The sequence below is a fragment of the Aptenodytes patagonicus genome, chromosome 5 (assembly GCF_965638725.1).
Source record: "Aptenodytes patagonicus chromosome 5, bAptPat1.pri.cur, whole genome shotgun sequence".
Lineage (NCBI taxonomy): Eukaryota > Metazoa > Chordata > Aves > Sphenisciformes > Spheniscidae > Aptenodytes > Aptenodytes patagonicus.
The window spans coordinates 55033918-55054495 of NC_134953.1; the positions used below are offsets into that span (position 1 = coordinate 55033918).

Here is a 20578-nt window from a genome sequence, read left to right on the forward strand (position 1 = left end):
CCTCTCGTTATAACAGATCTTGCTGAACACCAGGATTCTTAAAACGTCATACACATTTATCACAACAGAGGGAGGAAAAAAAGTAGAGGTTCAGAAGATTATTGGAAATGTTCTCCTCAACCTTTAGACAGAAATGTAAACAAAACTGACTAAGTTTCATTGATAATTTCCATCTTTATTTCACTGAGGTATGCTGTTGAATATTTGTTAAAGTCTTTGCACTTCCTTAAGGAACTTGTCTTTGGCCTATTGTTCGTGGAACTCAGCAAGAATTTCCCTGCTAGAATTAGGGTGATCCCAAAAGCTTTTGAAAATGAAACTAGAGAATAAACCATTGGCTTTAGAATAACAACTTTCAAATTCATAATGCTGAATTATACGCAGGAAAAGAATGTATATCAAAATGAGTAATTTTCTTCATCTAACATAAACAGTCCTTTTCTGACAGGTCCTTTTATTAATCTCTCTGCCAACATAGGCTTATTTCTACAGAATAGCTCTCTGTTTTCAAACTAGTTTCTGGTTACCTTACCTAATTTACAATATTGTTTGAATGTTGGTTTCACTCTTTACGGTTATTTTCTGTGATAGGCTGCCAAACAGAATGTCTCTTGACTGGCAAAATATCTTAGGGGACATGAAGAGTTGCTTTAGTTTTAATGGAGGATGGTACAGTGTAAAGGACACCAATTCAGAGGAGAGTAGACTAATGCTACTGCTCACTGAGATATTTAATTAGGGCTATGCATTCTAAGGTATAGCAAGCAAATTTAGTATTCAGTGGTCCCTTTATTTGATTGGTCTACATGTACCTTCTCAGGTAGCCTTTTGATTTCAGACCAGCTCTCTTCATTAAACAAGCTGTTATTAAAATGCACAAACACACTGTAATTTTCAGTTCTTTCATAATGTTTGTATTTTAAAGCAGTAATAGAATTTACAGCAATTCTGTTAGGATTTGCCCAAGTTCTACATACATGCTTAATTACAAAATGTCATAATCCAGCTGAAATCAGTTGCAAACTCCTGTTACTCTTGTTGGGAAGAGGAGCATGTCCAGATTTTTTAGTCTACATTTTTTACGCCATATAAAACTCTGTATGAGGGGGTTTTTTGTTTTGTTTTGTTTGGGGGGTTTTTTACTTAACCAACTGGACCTTCTAAAATGCTATCCTTAATAATATTGTTTATTATACTGCAGTGGTTTTCTTCTTTTCATGATGTGCAATGGACTGTTACAGGATAATTTTTTAAAATACTTTAGTATGACATTATACCCCACTGACATTTTGCAGCTTTGATGTAAATTGAAACAGGATATCCTGAAGGAAATGTATTCTTTAACAATCTATATAATCTCTTGTTCTTGTTCCCATGTCCTTCCCTGTATATTACTGATGGCCATCTTTGAAATTCATACTCCTGATTGAACTGGTATAATGATTGTTTCATTTGTAACATACAGGTAGTTGTAAAGATCACTAGAACTAGCAATTAAATTTTTAAGTAGTGAAATTTTCAGGAGTAAAATCTAAAGGTTCAGAAAAAATCTGTGAGTGGAAGCTGTGTTAACTGTTGAAAGAGCAAGATCTCCACATGATGTTTTTGATGAGATTAAACCAGTTAATGTCGTAGACTTGTAGTTACTTTCACTAGTGGCCTGATGAAATGCCTGAGTACCTTTTCTGTTTTTCCATCTCTCTCAACCCGTCTAATTAAAGGAATACCTCATCCTAAAAGTTATACATCTTTTAAATCTTTAGATCTCTGAGCTATAATACCACAACTACTGTGGCTTTTCAGAAGAGAGAAGATTGAATGAAAATGAAACTCAGGGGTTTTAAAAGCAGACATGGATCAGACACATAAAGACTAGAATATTGGTTGGGGGATATAATCTGGAACTGGACTAGCAGAACAGTTTGAATAAGCTATCTTTGCTTTACAGATTTCTGGTAATTAGACAAAGCAGAACAGCTGGCTAGTTAGAGTTGGGATGATGGAACTGCATCCCTTGGAAAATGATACATTGTTTTTTAAGATTTTAAGTTTTAGTATTCTGGCAAATAATGAATTTTTCTAATGCTTTGATTCTGAATGTTTTCTTCAAGACAGCATTTTTTTTGCTAGCTTGATCCACGTCATCTTGAATGTGTGGAAAAATGGGTGATACTAATTGGGAGTAAAATTAGGACAAAACAAATTCAAACAGTAATTCATTCAAGTGGCATCCTAAAGCAAAAGAGTGTGATTTGAATGGTTTGAGAACACCACCATAACTGAGACTAAATTACAGCCTGCTTAATATGAGATCTGTGAATACTAGATGTGTAAAACATTTTTATGTCTAAGGTTGAGCAGAATGAAAACCTGTCATCCAGGAGCAACCCTATTGCATCTATGGCACAGTAGAATGACAATAAAAATATGGTCAGGAAGAGAAGGGACAAGAATTTGGGATTCAGAATGGAGGATTATTTAAGGGCATGTGAACTAGGAAAATGAGGATTGAAGGACATATGGTACAGAAGGAAAAGGATTACAGGGCCTGGAACATTTGGAGGTCACAGATTACTGGAATATAAATTATGAATCCTTGCACATGTTCTGCTTATACTTTAGCCAGAGGAATTCCATGGAGATCTGCCTACTACTAAGGGATTGCTGTCTTAATAGAACAGTCATTTCTGCTGAACTAGAAAGGAAGTGTGTAGTCTGCTAGCTAAGTATAGGTGATGCAAGTGTTATCATGCAATAACACATGGACACATGTCACCCTGGAGTGTTAAAATCTTACACTTCAGAGTTGCAGTGAAGAAAATCCTTCCAATTACAATTTTAAATCTATATATGTGTATGCTCACAGACACACATGGAAACAAATTGTAGGTAAAATACAATCATTGCAAAATTGCTAGTTAATAGTATTTTTTTAGCTTCTCCAGAGATTTGGAATATTTAGTGAGTGCTGATAATAACACATTTAATAGCATATTTATTTAATAACACAATTTAATAGCACATTTATACGTAGTATAGTACAGATATAGTGTCTTTCTCCTCACTTTCCTTTTTTACAGAGATTAGTGGATTAACAGAATGCTAAGGAAAAAGTAGGGTATAAGCATGCACTGTGAAATCTTCCCTTCACACACTGACAGTTTAGTTTTGCAATACCTTTTGTTCGTATCAACCAGAGGCTCATCAGAATGAATACTACGGTGTGGTGGTTCACTGTAGGAGGCAAATTCAGGCTGCAGACCATGAAATTTATGTTGGTGTGCAATTCCCTCAAGGTCTTGAGAGGTTAGATTAATGTACTAGGGTAATGCATTCTGTAAGCTCAATTCTAATTTAAGCATGGTATCTAAAGGCCATGAAAAGACTGCTGGGACCTGCCCTGTCTGCAAGTAAATGTGTCCTGAGTGCATTCTATCAGTGTACCATTGGGAAAGACAGAGCAGAATTCTTCATGGCACCAGTAACAGAGTTACTAGCCACAGAAATCCGTCTTAATGCTATAAACTTCAATGTAGCAAAGCATGTTAGCAGCACCTTCATGCCTGAATGTTAGGCTTATGTGCTTTGCAGCATTTGTCAAGAATCGAAGACAGACTATACATCAGTACGCATTTTTGGTATCTGTGTACTAGCAACTGACTTCATACATGGCAGAGAAAAGTGTAAGTAACCTGGGTGTTAACGTGTGCTACTATAAATACAGTTTTCATTGGGACATATAACAACAACAATAATAATTTATTAGTTATTGTTCATTATTATTATTATTATTATATTTCTTTAACTATACTTTTCAGCGCCATATACCCCTAATAGAAAAAAGCATTGCAGTGAATTCAGCAACAAAAATGTAATGCTAAAGGCTCAATTTTCAGGATTTAGTTTGCTTCTAATTCCTAGGATTTCACAGTCTTCACAGGATATTACAACTTTGTCCCGATAGTCTTTTATAAAAGCAGGAACTGTAGTTTCCAGTTATAATCTATGCAATTGTTAATGTTTACCAAATATAAGATACCGATTTATGGGAGTACATTGGACATTAAACTAGATACTAGCTTTTAGGCATCTGGGCCTAATATTAAGCATTTTAAGCTGAGAAAATAGTACCAGAAGTTCCAGTCAGCAAGTTCTTATAGCCATTATGATTTTATTGCTTACTGTCATTCTTAAAATGTTAAGGGACCTCTGCAGTGCATAAACCTGAGGCTGGGACTGTAAAATGCTCTTTTCTCTGTGACTTTTTGTAAGGAGGTGAAGCATGTTTTACTTCTGAGGCTGGGAAGGAATTTTCTGATCTTTCAGCAGAGTAAAACAAATCCTTATTTTTATGGCTTCCATCTTCTCTTATGTTTTTGCAGCTCTCTTAAAAAACTTTCTCAGTGTTGCTAAGATTAATACGTATTCTGAGAATCTCCCCAAATCATATTTTACCTCCTACTTTGGTCTGGTTTTGATTTGTCTTTGAGATTTTTCTTCTACGCAAGTGACTTGTCAGTCTGTTAAATATTCATGTGTTAAACAGTCACGTTAAATATTCACATCCACAGTGGGCTGTGATTATTTCTCCCCCCTCCCCCAGGAGCTGGAATACACTTTTCAAGTCATTTGTGTATAAAGTGTGAGTAGTAGTCTGGAGTTGCTACAAAGCCTGTAAGAGTACCTCTTCCCTCTTAGATAACAGTGAGGATCTGAACCAGCATTTACATTTGACAAACTGCCCAGCTTTTGGATCCTGAACATTCTTTTCTTAAGATGCTACTAAAGCCCATGCTAGCATTCCTATAATGGAGGCAGACGTTGGGCTGGGTTAGCATTGAGTAGCCTTTCTTTTGAACACCATGTTGTTTAGACTGTAGAAAGCGTTGTAGAAATGTTCCTACAGGTTTTACCTTTTGTAATCACCTCTTCACTAATTCCACATACCTTATGGCTGATCCACATCTAATGATTCTTATATATGGGTTTTACTCCTATAATCGTTTTCAGTCTAGACTGAGCATTCAGGACTGTTACTTATGCCATTGTGTCTGTGAATTTACATCCAGGATAATATTCTCAGCTGTTTTGCTTCTAAATTGATATACCAACAGCAATACAAAACATGTTCCTAATTGCATCACAAACTGGAAAATCTGCAAACCAGTTACGATAAACTGAGTCTTACACATTGAACACATCATGTATTCTGCTATTGACATGGAGGGGGGAATCTGAGCCAGCTCTGTGTGCTTTAGAAAGTAACTTGACACCTTCTTCTGCAGGAACAGGTCGTTTCATAGAAAGATGTTTCTCATAATGCACAGCGCTCTGTATAGAGGATTGGGCATGCATGGCTGCAGAATATCATTGCAAGTTAGCCTGTGTACAGGTTAAAGAGTCACCATATATCAGGTTTTTTCAGGTATCTAGCTAATGTGAAGTTTTTCAGACTTAATCCTCTTACATTCAAAATCATTCAAACAATTTTCAGATTACTATTCAAATCATATTTTTTTTTTTTTATTGTAGCACCTAATAATTAGATATATGGATTAGATATATGGATATATTAGATATTATTTTCTGCGTCAGGGTAACAATATCTTATTAATTGTGTGTGTTGGAAATGCTGAGAAGTTCCTTTTAGGAACGAAAACCTTTAACTAATGTTGGATTACTTAATTATTAACAGTCTTACTACCTAGGAATAGAACCTGGCTCAATGGATGCAGACCAACTTGGTGTAACATTTTGTGCCTTTAGGGGTCTGTAGAGACAGAAAACATCAGTAGTCACAGTCCCCTTCTTTTGTCTTAAGAACACATTTGGCTTTGTTTAAACTCAAGCTTTTGGTTCCAGAGGATTTTTTATGAAGACAAAATAGAGAATATAGTGGAAGTCTGTTTTTTATTAATAAGTGGAAAAACCTGGAACAAAGGGTCACTTCTGACCATTTCTAAGCAACTGTAAGGGATTTATCTGCTCAAATAAATTCTTAAATTAAATCTGCCTGTGTTATCATTTTGTCAATATATTCACTGTTCCAGATACACAGAGCCATTGTTAACACCGGTAAGACTGCAGAGCACATCCTACAGTGAATGGCAGTAGTCTCAGAAATTAAGGCAAAGTAAATGAAAATGTGGCTGCCTATTAAAATACTGGATCTAATTAACATAATCTTACAAACTCCACTTGTAACTGCATATCTAATGATTCAAAAACAACCATGGAGAGCTGGTGCTTTGTTCATTATACCAGACAGTGTGCTGTACATAGACTGCTTTCAGAAAAGGCAGGCATTCATAATAATGCATCTTATGTAGTGTTATATAGACATAAATTTTAACCTCTGTTAAAGCAGCAATAGTCGTGAGTCACCAAATCTCCATCTGAATAGTTTTCTTTATATCATTCTTTTTTCCTTTTTTTTTTTTTTTAAGAATATTTCTACAAGGTGTGTGTAGCTATACAGAGAACAGCCAGTGAATTAGCAACTGTCTAATGATAAGGCTTTTTAATCTTATCCATGAGTCACTCATTTTCTGGACAAATCTATTGTTTGCCTAACATTGTAATCAGTCTAAAGCATAACCAATTATTTTTGTATTCAAATATCATACCAGATACTAGGTAACCAAGTGCAAAAATTGGTCATGCAATTGGCAGTTAGACTTTCACACGAAACTGTGTGTGCATGGTTCAAAAAATGCCCTTTGTAAAGGGAAAATAAAACATTTTCTAGCTTTTGGAAATGCTTTAAATTATCAACATACTTGTGATACGTTAAATTGTCCAGAGTAATGTAGTGTAATTTACCAGATATTGCTCTGCATACACGATCTATCGGTATTTCAGCAATGTTTGGGTAAAACAACCCTTCAAATCATTGTGGAGGGTATTCTTTTAAGAGAAGATGTTTTACTAATGTTAAATACACTTGAATTTCTGATATGTTGTTCTTTGAGAAAAATTAATTAGTCACTCTTTATGTAATCATCCTGCTGTCAGGGCACGGTTTGCCTTGGGGAGCCGGGCAGTGAGCCCCATGACTCAGCTGGCAGGGCAGGGGCCTCGTGGGCCAGGGCCTGTCCCATGGCACCCAGGCAAGGCCAGCAGGGACGGCCTGGGGACCAGGAGCAAGCCCAGGCCATCAGCAAGCCTGCGGCGAGGAGGCAGGGCTGGCGTCAGGCCGGTAACATGGCTCGGCGGGTCAGGGTGAGGGCCAGGTCTGGTGGGGTGAGCAGGGTAAAACAATTCCATGATCTCGGGGCAGGCCAGTAGTGACCAGAGGGTGCGAGGCTAGCCAGGTGGCTAGTGCATGGCTCACTGTCCGGGCGGCTCATGGTCTGGGCTGGGTGCCTGGCACAGGCATGGCTGTGATGCAGCAGGAGCTGTGGCTCAGGCCCAGGCTCCCACGGGAAGGGGGATCAGGCCTCTCTGCAGTGCTGCCCCGGAGCCTCTCTCCAGAGGAGAGAATGGAGGGCAGCCCCCAGCTGCGCCGTGCTGAGGCCAGGCTGCCAAGCCTGGGGGCGAGGCAGAGAGTGCTTGCAGGGCCATGGCACCTGCACTGCTCTTAGTCATGTGTGGTCCAAAAAGCTATGCCTAAGGCATGGACCTGAATTAGGGCAGAAAATGTCTTGCCCTGTGTCCAGTTTTTTGGTCTTTTTTTAAGAAAAAGAATGGTTTTATTTCAGATATGAAATGCAGAGGTGGGGTGGGGGGAACCACAGAAAATGTGTTGCAACAGCTTGCCAGTAAAGATAATTAATACAATAATGACATCCAAAGACTTGTTAAGCAGACTGAGTAAAATTTTACTAATTCCCCAAGCTATGCAGGGAGATTTTCTGGATGTTTTTCTGTTTTCTCTTGTAAGCAGCTAATCATAGCTGGGTGCAGTTTCCAGGCCAGATTCTCACAGACTGGAGGGCTGAGGCTGGAGTTTCCAAAAGCCATGCATTAAATTACTAGAGACAATTTTTCCAGAGACTTTGTGCTACTTTGTAAGAATGTACTTTGTAGATTTGTGCCCCTTTTCCCCCAGAATAAAGGACTGTGGGGGTGAATATTTGTATATTCTATTGAAAAACAAAGGCTGAGAGACAGTAGTTTGTTGAGTGAATCAGGATGTCTGGCTTGCAATTTTTAGAAATCATTGTAATTTCTTAATGTTATTCAAAGAAGCGGAACTTCATGTGTATACTTCTGTCAGTAGATTACACCAAGGAATACCCTCGTGTCACTTCTCTGGTTTTGAACTGACCGACATTACAAAGTTCTTACTCAAATGCTTCTACTCAAATAGAAGGGAAAACATAATTTGTAATGCTACTTCCAGTACTCTGTTTACATCTAAAAGAAATTTTGATTTTGCTAAATAAGTTGTAACTTGAAGGTACTGTATAAACTCTAATAGTTGTTTTCTAGTGGATACTTGTTAGTACAAAAAAAAAATAGTCAATAAGAGCCAATTTTAAATCACTATTTGATCTTAGTTCTTAAGGGAACGTCTGTGAAAATCTATGAATTGTCTCCATTTTGAAGTAATTAATCGCATAGGACCAAGCTTCCATCTCACAGAAAATTATAGTCATTATCAAAGGTCTGAGTCCACTAGAGTGCTAAATATCAGTGGAATAAATTTTGTTAGTCCTAAAAATGTATTGTAGAGGAGTATTAATAGTCCAATTTCCCCTTAACAATAAATTACAACTTGTTCTAGAGCTGAAGGTTATCTTGCTTATTTTGTGCCTTCCCTTTGATTTCAGTATTGGGCTCATTTAATTTGTAGTGATGGAGTTGTTGTTGTTGTTGTCTGAAAAAACAGAAGATTCTTTTCAAATTCCTATGTTCACCTGCAGGAATACAGTTCCTCCTAAAAGTGGGGTCCTAGTTGTAAAAGTGAACTCACCTGTTGCTGAACGTGCTCAACAGGCACGTTGCCAGAGGGCTGCTGAAATGGAAGAGTAGTACACGTGTACTACACCAGGAACAGGGTAGTGCAACACCAGGAACGGAGTCTCCAAGACATGAAGAGCCAAAAAAGGGTGATAAAACTGAGGTAACCGTCTACAAAATTTGGATGTCTGAAATGTTGTTTTCAAGACACAAGCTGTATTTTAAAATGTTAAAAAAAAAGGGGGGGGGGAGAAGAAGACAGGCTAGAACCTTATCTTACTCTTTTGCCTTCTGAGAACCGGATAAGTAATTATGACTGAAAAATTAAACATTAGTTACATTTGCGATTGTGGAACAGCATGAGACACATGATAGCTATGTACATTTTATGTTGGACATTTTAACAACATGTTACATTAGGATTTTTGATGTCTAATTTTCACAGAGAATGTTAGCTCACTAGACAAATTCAGCTAATCAAAACCAGGCAACCATTGGCCATTCTTAGTTTAAATCAGCAGCCATTAGAAAAGGCCTGGTATACAAAGGAGGACAGATCTTCAAAACTATGCGTTGCTGTTAAGGCTCTGGTTACTGCAGTTTCAAGATGGCTTTTGTGAATTAGACACTGGTTTATTCAGAAGGTTGTGGGTCTGACTGTCCCCTTGCTTGCAAAGTTATTGAATGCATTTGTACAAATAAAATAGTGGCAAATAGATGGTGTACACAAAGTCCAGAATAATCCAGCTTTTGTTTCCTCCACCTGACATTTTTGTATATGAAAAATGTGTATAATTGTACTTCCTTTCCCAGTAGAAACAGTGCAGTCGTTTAATTATTAATGGTAAATGCTGACGGATAATACCCTCCTTCTGAGGTTATGGAAGTGTTATTTTAATGTTATTTTAATGGTTTATAGAAATGGTATGGTATCTGCATGCAGCATTTTACAGCATAAGATAAACTAGAAAAGGTTGCAATGATATGTAATGGTATAAAGCATTTGGGGCTAGAGACTCAGCTAGGAGAAAAAATCATTAGCTAGCGTCTGTCGTCTTAGATCAACTGGAGTAAAGCAGCCTAGAAACGGAAACCTGTGGCATTTTCTGATCCTGGGTAGGAAGTATCTGTTATTTCAAAACATCACTTTTTCCATTTAAAGCATCACCAAAGACTGTATGTTGGATGCTTTTTTTCCCTAAAGCATGAGAGTATGTTTCAAGACCAAGCACCCTTCCTAGCTGGATTAATAAATAAAAATGTTGGGAAAGGGGGATATTTAACAAAACAGTTACATCAAACATAACTGTATGATAACAGCTTGCTTTTCTCTAGAGTTCACCCAGTCTTCTGGGCCCAATCTCACTTTGGCAAAATGTCTCATAGAATCGCAGAATAGTTGAGGTTGCAGAGAAGTACTCTTCCCACACACTTAGCTCCATTTCGGAAGCATCTTGGTAGCTGTGTCTTTGCTTGGAAATTCCACGGAACTTGTGGCTGCAATAGTCCCAGAACAAGAATATGAACTAGAAGCTGGGAGACAAAAGAACAGACATTATTTCATCTCTAAAGAAGAATTTGCAATGCACCTAATAAGCACATTGAAATGGAAGCGTTAATGAAGCTGAGTAGGTGATCCAAACTGCCGGCAAACTTATTGTTTGATGTTTAAAGAAATGTAAAACCTCCACTACCTATCAGTATTCTTGATCGCGTGGCAGAATTGCAGTTTAGTGATCAGTTAAGTTGTAGTATACTAACTGTATACATTTTCAATCCCTTTTCTGTGGGTAGTTGTTTGACAACTGGTATATTTCAAAATCTGCCTAATAGCCTATGTTAGCACTAGTATCAGAAGAATGTTAGGTGTGGACCTTTGAAATTTGATCATATCATGCTGGTCAAACAGATTTTGATGTTTTGTCTAATCTTAAGTGAACATGGACAAGATGTTCTGGCACCACCTCAGGAAAAAACATCGCACAATTCTTGGACAAACTGATAGTCAGCTGGGTGTATGACGTGTTGTCATTCACTGTCTTGTGGCTATGACATGGAGAACATCATGCTTCTTCAGATACATGACTAATTAGAACAATGCAATAACATTAATTTTACAGGTTTGAATTCTTAGAGCCTAATTTAGTGCTTGGTTTTCTTACCACGGTGGGAAAAAAGATCAGCCTTTTCCATTGGACTGTCACTGACCTCAGGATTCCCAGGCAATTCTCTTTACGGTATGTACATATGTAGCGCTTATGGCCTGGACTGCCTGGGAAGCAAAGGAGTCTGTGTGATGGGTAAAACTGCTGCAGAAGTACATAGTACTTTGGTCTTCTTGAAACCTCCTTAAACCCTTGTCTTTCACTGTGTTGTGTTTTGTCCCCCTCTTCTTTTATCATGGCCTTCAGTGAGACTTGTGGAGGCGATACTTGGTTTGTGAGCAGTGCTGAATGCCCTCAGCTCCACTGTAGTCAGTGGCAGTCATTTTTGAAACTTGGACTGAATGGGGGTGGAAAACTGTGACTTGCATGTGAAGATTTGTGTCCCTGCAACTGTGTAAAGAAAAGGACACTTATGTGATGAGGCTGTTTGTCTCATCTGCCACCTCCTTTTCCCTCTTCACCCCTCAATTTTTTGCAAGAGATGAGCCAGTATCAGTAGTGTAAAGGCAGTACTGGATTCAAATATCATTTGGATTTCAACATTTTGCCTAGTTCATGAGTGCGCCCTGTATGACCATTGCCTCCCTAGTTAGCCCCTTGAACATTCTGAGTGGTGGCTGTCCATGGACAAATAACCTGAGCATAGTGGTCAGCCAGTGATCACAATGTAGTTCCAGAACACCCATTGCATATGCTTTTGCCTTTCCAGAAAAACAGGGAATGTAGTGGAAAGCTGATGGAGAATTACAGGAGGAAAGGAATGTGTGGACATGGAAATGAATTGGAAGAATTGTGTGGGAGTGGTTAGAGAATGTAGAAGACAGCATTTCAACTAGTGTCATTTGTTCTGCTATTGAATGGCAACTTTTTTCCCCATGTGTTAATCTTTCTGAAAATTCCAGAGAGGGAATGAATTCACAGTAGTCTAATGCAGTAGCAAGTATATAGCACCATGAAGAGTTGTTCCCTTGGGTGTGTAGCTTATTGGAGAATTTATTGCACTGTACATTAATAAAAATTTGTCTGTTCTGATTGCTATTTGTTACTGCAGTTCCTGTTTTGTGAGTTGATCAAAAACCTGTTGCAAAATGTTTTGCTTCAAAATCTGGATGATTGTCATATGATAGAGAAAATGGTTTTTCATTACTGTTAATAACTTTCCTCTTTCATTACTATTACCAATGCAATCCAGGTTACCAGTTAGATCTTTTTGAAGTTTTGCATTGTGGGAATTTCTAATAAGATGAATGATAAGAGTACTTTTGGCATCTGGCAGAAAAAACCTAACTTCTGTTTAATAACATAATCAGAAATTTTTGGTTAAAACATTTAAAGGAAGGAAAAATGATTTTTGCATATTGGAAAGAAAGAACTTGCTGGTTTGGCTGTATGTTACATATTAAATATTGGAGTAGGGACAGGATTCTTGGTTGGTCCACTATGAGCTACCAGAATGTATGCATAACTGTGTTCTTTCTGACAGTAACTCTTAACAGCTGCATGGAGTACCTTTCTGTTCATGCATAAGGGAATGTCTTCCAGCCTGCTGTTCTGCAGTGTGGGTCTGAATTTAGATCTCTTGCATCCTGAGTTGGAGCAGTCTATTTGTTTAGTAGGAGACAGGCACCATCATCTCTCTGGCATCTGTGTTTTTAAAGAAAGAATGCCTTGTTTGTTTTTTTGATAGAAACTCCAGGGAGGGATGCAGGGCTGTGAATTTTGCCCAGAATTAGGTACCCAAGTACCTGTAGAGAACTGAGCTGAAGATGCACTTATTTATTCAGTGTTTTTCTACTGGCAAGTTAATCATCCCCTGCCTCAGCGTGCTGGATGCCGCTTTCCTGTTTTGATAGACTTCTATTTCGCTGCTGTTAGATGGCCTAAGTGACAGAGCTGTGAATTCCACTGTAAGAACCCAGAGTCCCTCTTTAGCCCTGACTTTAATCACCTAATGTTGCCATTTCTTAAGTTATTTTATTGTCCCCAACAGCTTCTACTTGTACTATTTTGTTCAACCTAAATTAATGTTTCAAATGCGAAGGCAAATATTTAACTTAGGTTTTGGGTATTTACTTTATTAATTTATAATGCTCGTGATACTGGAGCTCATATGCATGTGTGGACACATGAAGAAAAAACCAAGGGGATCTCTCCTGGCATGCAAGGTTTCCAGCAAACATGTCATACATAATCTAGCCTGTGATTTAATATAGGATCAAGACATTAAAACTCTAGTACAATTATTTAATGCAGTGATATTGCTCACTCACATTTCAATGTGTGGCATCCATTCACTGAGACTTCTATGCTGAATTTTCAACTTTTAAAAGATGAACACATTTAATTGTTCTTCTGGAAAAAAAAAATCTGTCTGCATGAATGGCTAATAGGAAGTAAAAAAAAACCAAACAAACTCACAACCCAACGTCAGAAAAGGTTGTCGTGTTTGGGATTTAAAAGTGGAATTTGGGGTGAGTTGTATTCATCCAGCTTTTCTGGATGAAGGAGCAACAAACAGAAAGACTTGTACTGTCACAATAAAAGATATTTCAAAGGCAGCTACCATTTAGTATGATTTATTACACAAGAAAGGAATCATAAGTATGCTTTTATTATAATTAAAATTTATGTGTGTACCAGTGTGTGATCTCATAACAAACAAGTTATACCTGAATCTTTCAAAGGGGAAAAAAACCCTGTATGCCTGTAAACCAAGTACAAGACTTACTGGAAGAGCTGTTTTTATACTAATGTCAACGTTTTGACTTAATAGACTGCTTCTACACATTTGTGTCCTACAGTAATAACGTATTATTTTATATTGCTAGGATCATTAGGCTGTTTCTGTATAAGGAACATTACATGTGACTTACAATGTAGCTTAAGATTGCCTAAAAAAAAAAATCTTTAAGTAAAACTAAATTGTCTTCTACTAAACAGTAGTACGTCTCAAACTTTTATTTGGATTCTTTGCAAAATTAGACTGTAAACCTTGCAAAGATTAGGCTTTCATATATGTTCAAGAAGTTTCTGCTTCTGAAAGGGATAGGGGAATTGTGCAAGAACTTGTGTTATTTTTTTTTCCTACTCCTACCCGGAATAGAAGGGCAGAAGCATCAAAATCTTCATATGATTTTTTAGAGAAACATCAACTGGGATGAATCTCATTCAGTCCTAATACATCCTGAGCATTTATTAAGAGCCTAATTTGTTGGCTTGTGCACCTGTATCTTTGAGCATTTAATTAGCAGATTGTGTACACTTGCCCTAAAGGAGGCATTACTATTGCCGACGCATATTATAAGAATACTTTTAATTACTTGAACATACCTATTTACTCCAGTAGAGGGAAGCAGCATATATACATACAACTCTAACGCCTTTCTAATAAAAATACTATTCTCTTAAAAAGCAACACCTGTTCTAGCCACAGGCACATGTAATTGTTGACCAAACACCAAGGAAGAAACCTGAAGAAACTGAGTTATTAAAGTAGAAATAGCATTTTATTAGAGTTGGGTAATATATTGCTGGCCAAATGCCATGTTAGTTAGTGTACATCTGTGTTTAGCACTGTGTGTTGAGGGCCTTCTGTTACTGTACTATAATGAGAGTTATTGAAGCAGCCTTTGACAGAAGTGCAAACTTGAGTAGGAGCATAGTAGAACCATAGTCACTTGGCTTCTCTGCTTTTCTTTTTTTTTGTATTTGCCTAAGGATAGCAGGAAGTCTTGGGAGGTAATTAAGTATGAGAGTTCAGTCAATGGTTAATATTTTACAAAAGATCAATCTACATCCTCATCATATTATTTCTACCTTAGTTTACTGGTACTGGTTATACTATCTATCTCATTCAGCAAACATTAGAACATTGCTGTTAAGTTCTGTAATAACAAAATGGGCTGTGACTTCATATCACAGGCATCATTTGTGAACTATGAGATCATTCTTCTTTGTCATTGTGTACTACACAGTGACAGGATTGACTTAAAAACATTAGTTTTGTTGTTCCTGCATGTAGTTCAGCCCTGTCTGTAAAGTTATTGTAGGAATGCATATACAAGTGTATGTGTTTCTCGTTACAGAATTCTACAATTTGTGTTTTAATCATATTCCACAGAGAATGAAAATTTCATACTGGTCAGGATCACCACACGGGGATTCTGTTCCTTTGTGGCTAAAAGGAGAGGTTGCTAGCTTTTTTTTTTTTTAAAATGGCTTCAGGCTTTTGGATTCACACACTAACTACAATGCCTTGTACTTCCTTTCACTATATAGGCATTACAGTATCTAAACTAACAATGCTAAGACTTTCTAGCGCTAACTCTTCTGTTCTGCACTTTTGTGCTATGGAGAAATAAGACATGTACATTTTATTAAGAAAATAATTTAGTAAGTTATGACTACTTCTACAGATAAATGTTCCACTTCACAAGAATGAAAATTTGATATACAGCAGACAGTCTACCTTTTAGACCTAAACATGTCAGAGTAAATCTTGTTTTTCCTACTTGCATGACTTGTACTTTGGGGGACCTAGTCACGTGTATAAAGGAAGAAAGATCTGGCCAGCTGTGACATGTAAAGACTATCTTCTCTCACAGTAGCACAGGCTACAAAAGCACAATAACTACTGACAGTGTGATACCTTATCCTCAGTTAGCAAATCATCAGTAGTTTTTTGGTTGTATTGACTTCCATAAGATTATTTTACAAATGGTATTCAGGTGCAGACATTTCCCTTTCTGCTTAAACATTGTAGGTTAATACCAGCTGATAAGAGTCATTCCTCTTCATTCATACTATCAGACTGGCTTGGAGTAGGTGGGCAAGGCACTGAGTGATATCTTTCTATTCACAGAAAGGCCTGCCTACTTTGTGAATTTCCATTCTGATTGGAGAAGTCCGTGACACTCAGCTTTATTTTAAAATCTATTTAAATAGTATTTTTGTGTATCTGTGCTTGCTGGGGAAAGTGTGCTAGCAACACAGGAGTCCACAGTTAATATCTCACACAGCTTGCTAAAGTGATCCAGGTACAGTAACATGGATAGCGATGAAGAAAACTACTATGGAAAACACGGTAATTTACCTGCTTTCTTTCATAAGCACCTGATCTAAATCTCATTTATTTCAACTGGGTTATTTCAGTTGACTTTAATGTGCTTGGATCCAGCCCCAAATGATTTTCTATAACTTCTTCAATTATTAGCAATATCCTAATTTTTTTCCAGCATGACATTTGCAAGTTTATTTAAATTGCAGATCAAAGGTAAACTTTATATATATATATAGTCAATTTTTATTTTAGATAAGTAATTTGGATTTGTTGTTTTAAAATTATTACAGTAATAAAATGCAACAATTAAATTCATATGCTGTTTGGAGTCAGAATTGGTAAATGAACTATCCTGTGAAATATTTCTTGTAGTGATATTATAATTCAACATACAAAGGTTTTCTATTATAAAGCAGCCTGTGAACTAGATCTCTCTCATCTGCAAAGAGTGAATATCATCTCAGTTTTTAATCCTAGCAAAAAAATGACAGTCATTATCCCACACTGCTGCTTCTTCCTTATGCCTACCAAACTCCTGAAGCTTGGAATTTGCTTTCTAAATATGTTTGGGCTTTTATAGCTAAGGAAGTATTTTGCTTTTACCAGGAGCTAAGTAAATACTAATAACATAAATAATTCCCACCTCACCCCCAAAGAATCTTCTCAGTTTTTAAAGAATGGTAGTAATTAAATAGGGAATTTGGTACCTAATTTGGAAAAATGAGAATGAAACAAACAGCATTTTTCTTTTTTCTGTTGTTCCATGAAACTACGATCACAGTTGCTGTGTCATATGTTTTGGTAAGGAATATTCCAGTAATGCTACAGACTACTTCTGTCAGTGAATTTTAGTGTATTTTTGACTGAGAATATAGTTATCTTTTCCTATGTAAACTGCCATATTCTGTAATGGATTTATATCAAGAGCTAAGTGACAGAGGAAGACAGTTTGAGCAGTGTTGCACTGCACTGTGTGCCATGATAAGCGTACTGACTGCTGGCAGTGAGGAACAGTTCTTGGAAGAAGTTTGCAGTACTGCAATAATTTTACTGCTGTTAATGACTGTTACTATCTCACAGCATCCCTCTGCTTGCCTGATGGAGATGAAGGTCTCCATTTGTATCAGAGCTCGTTTTCTGGAGTGCTTTGTCTGTTTTTATTTTCTTGTCTATTAATTAGTGGGTATTAGTTTTTATTGTAGCAGTATTGTGGAGTTCACCTACTACACTTGAATATGCTCCATAAATACATGTATCTTTTGACATGCATTTTCTTTGTTCCATTTCAGAAGCACACAGGTATGACATAAATAACAAAACTTGAGCTGTTTACAATGATGGACACTCTCTTAATAATGATCTTATTATGGAAAGGAGGACGCTTGTGGAAACACATTACATCTTCCCCAACTGGTTACATTATAAAACCATTATGCTTAATGGAGACGTTCTGGAAGCTCAGGAGATTGCCCCTGTCAACAGGCTTTCTCAGTGCAACACAGACTGACTGGAGAAACATCTAGAAGCAAAATATAAGTGTGTGGCTTCCCTGCTGAAAGTCTATTGTGTTTTTGAAAATCTAGCTTGTTGCCATACCAAGGAGATCAGAAATCAATCCTTTCTATCTGGAAAGTGAACAATGCATAACGTGTGAGAAAAGATAAATACGAACAAGCACATTAAAATACATTTGGGGCGCGCTAGGTCTTAGCTGGCTGTAACCAGACAATTACAGCAATGGGCTAGATGGACTTCAAGAGATCCATTTGGCTGTCTTTGTGCTGAGACATGGCACATTTTCCTATTCCCTACCCAACAGGTATTTGTCTAATCCATTCTTAAAAGCTTAGGGTGAGGAAAATTCAGAAGTATGCTTGGAAAGCCTGTTCCAGTGTATGTGTTCCAGCCCATGTGTTCTGAAAGGTTTCCTAATGCCTAATCTAAACCATCTTTGCTGTAAATGAAGTTAGCTTCTTTCTCTGATAGCGGAAGCTGAGAACAACTGATCACTGTTGTTTTTATATGGTATTTGAAGACCGTTGTTTTGTGCTCCTTCCCTTAATCACAGTCATTGAAGTTTGCATTCATTTACAGCTTTTTGTAAACCTCTTAGTGTCTTCTTTTTAATCAGTCCTTCTACTCTCTCCAGGTTTTTTTGTATCTTCTGAAATTCTAGTGCCATGATCTAGAAATAGTTTTTCAGCTGAGGCCTTACATGTCCCAAGCACAAGGAACAGTGACTTCACCAGTCGTACTCACACTTCTTGAATGAGTTGTGCTTTTTTTTTGCAAAGACATTGCTTTGCTGACTCATTCTCTGTTCGTAGTCTGCCATAATCCTTTAGGGTTCTTCTCATCAGTGTTGTTGAAAGCAATTATTCTCTATGGATTTGTGAATAGTGTTTGTCTTTATAACTTTTGTCAATTTATGAAAATCACTTTGAATTGTTAAATTGTTTATCAAAATCCCTTTGATTCTGTCTCCAGAAGTATTTTAACACTTGTCACCTGCACAGTTTCAAAGCGTACATTCTACTTCATTGTTCAAATTGTTAAGGAAAATACTGAATACCTTTGGAGAGCAGGTTCCTCCAGTAGTGAGATTGAGCTAGCTACTAACTTTCAAGAGTGAGAACTTGGGGTCTTAATGGATGATTCAGTGAAAGTGTTTGCCCCCAAAAGCAAGTAGACTGTAAGAAAGAATTATTAGCAATGGTCTGAGATCAAATAGAAAAAGTTATTATATGATTGTATATATCACAGCCAATATTTGTGGTGAATATCCTGTGCAGTTCTGGCCCTTCCTCTTCCAGTGATATATAGTAGCACTGAAAAAGGTACAGAAAAGGAATATAAGCATGACCAAAAGTGTGGAATGGCTTATGTACGAGAAACAATTGAACAGACTAGGACTCTTGAAGGTAGACAAGTGAAGAGGAATATAATAACCTGTAAAATTATTAGTAGCATGCCATGCTGCCATACAGGTATGAGCTGACTGATGGCAAGCTTAAAACAGACAAAAGCAGGTAGTACTTCAATGTTTCATTAACCTGTAGTACTCCGTGATGTAGGGCATTGCAGATTGTTAAAGTGTATGCAAGTTAAATAGAGATTTATGAAATGAATGAGAAAGACATTCACCTACAACTATTAAATACAAAGTCAGTACCTTTGGTTCAGAAAAGTGCAGTTGCAAATCTCTGTAATCTCAATTTTAGGGAAATACCACTATGTTTGCCTTGATTTTGCATTTCTCCTCAGGTATTCACTATGGCCCCTTGTTAGATACAGGGTATGGGTTCAATGGATCTTTCTTGTGATCTGGCGTGGCTGTTCTTACATGCTAAATTTGGGTCTGGTATGAGCAATGAACAAAGGCTCGCTTCGGTATTCCTTATGGCCAGAACTTGTCAATGGGGAGTAACGTTACAGACTGAATTGTTCTGGAGATAAATTATTTTGTAGAAGTACTTATTCTGTAGAAATTGCTGTACAAAAATGTTCTTCAAAATACAGGTTTTGGCCCAGCATTAGGTATTGTATATGGTACGCTCTCTTTCTGGACCATAGCGGGTTCCCGTAGTACCCGTGTAACAGCATAACTTCTATCTTCCACTCCCCAGCATTACTGTCACACATCACTCCTTCAAAGTTTTAGCTTTCCCAAGTTTTACCTTTTGTTTTAGGAGCTTGGTAAGGTGGACCTGAACACCTCAGATGAAGGGCAAATAGAATTTTATTATCTGCTGTGTTTATTGTACTGGTCGGTGTGTATTTTGATAAGGTTTTTCTGATATAAACCAAGAACAAAGTCTGGCATTTAGTTAATAAGTAAATTCTGCTTTTGAGAAGTTGCTGAATTCTTCTCTAATTGAAGAAAATAAGTACTTTTTCTGTGGGCAGGGGAAAGCTTAGGCTGGTAACACCCTTTAATATCAGGTATATTCAGAAGAGGACATCCGTAAGAAGGCAGTGAGAAAGCACTCTGAAACAGTAATTTGTAGTGCAGCGTTGACATTTGAATGAAGTAATTTTTCATTGCACGAAGTTTGGTTCAGTAAATCTCCATAATTACCGAACTTAAAAAATATCGCATAAAGCTGAATAGCTAGCTTCAAAAGGAAGAATCCAAATCCTGGTCTGTTGAATGAGGGACTGCTTCTTTCTCTTCATACAGTAGCTTGAAACTTGAAAATTTAAATTCTACCATAAATTTTTGTTACTCTTTCCCAAGTGAAATCATACTGTAATTCATCTTATTCAAGTCCACATTTGAAGCACAGATTGGTGGGTTAGTATTTGGCAGTTTCTTAATACAGTTTGCTTATGTGTAGAGTGAATCAATTGGAACTATGCTAACCACAATAGCCACGTGAAAAAAATGTATCACGTTTGACTCCTTCCATCTGTAAACTCTAGCCAGATGTTACTGCTTGTTTCTACGAGG

General features: G+C 37.2%; 1 protein-coding gene across 3 annotated transcripts in view; it reads left to right on the top strand.

The window, feature by feature from the left end:
• Positions 1 to 20578, top strand: part of SLC44A5 (solute carrier family 44 member 5) — a 116997-nt gene that overhangs the window by 41669 nt on the left and 54750 nt on the right. For 2 of the 3 annotated variants that reach the window (XM_076339882.1, XM_076339883.1), the window contains exon 1: positions 16088 to 16152. The exons of the other annotated variant lie outside the window; for it this stretch is intronic. In XM_076339882.1, the coding sequence (XP_076195997.1) occupies positions 16116 to 16152 (37 nt within the window). In that variant the 5' untranslated portion in view covers positions 16088 to 16115. Of the gene's footprint in view, positions 1 to 16087; positions 16153 to 20578 lie in introns of those variants that run through there. 3 annotated transcript variants of the gene reach the window in all.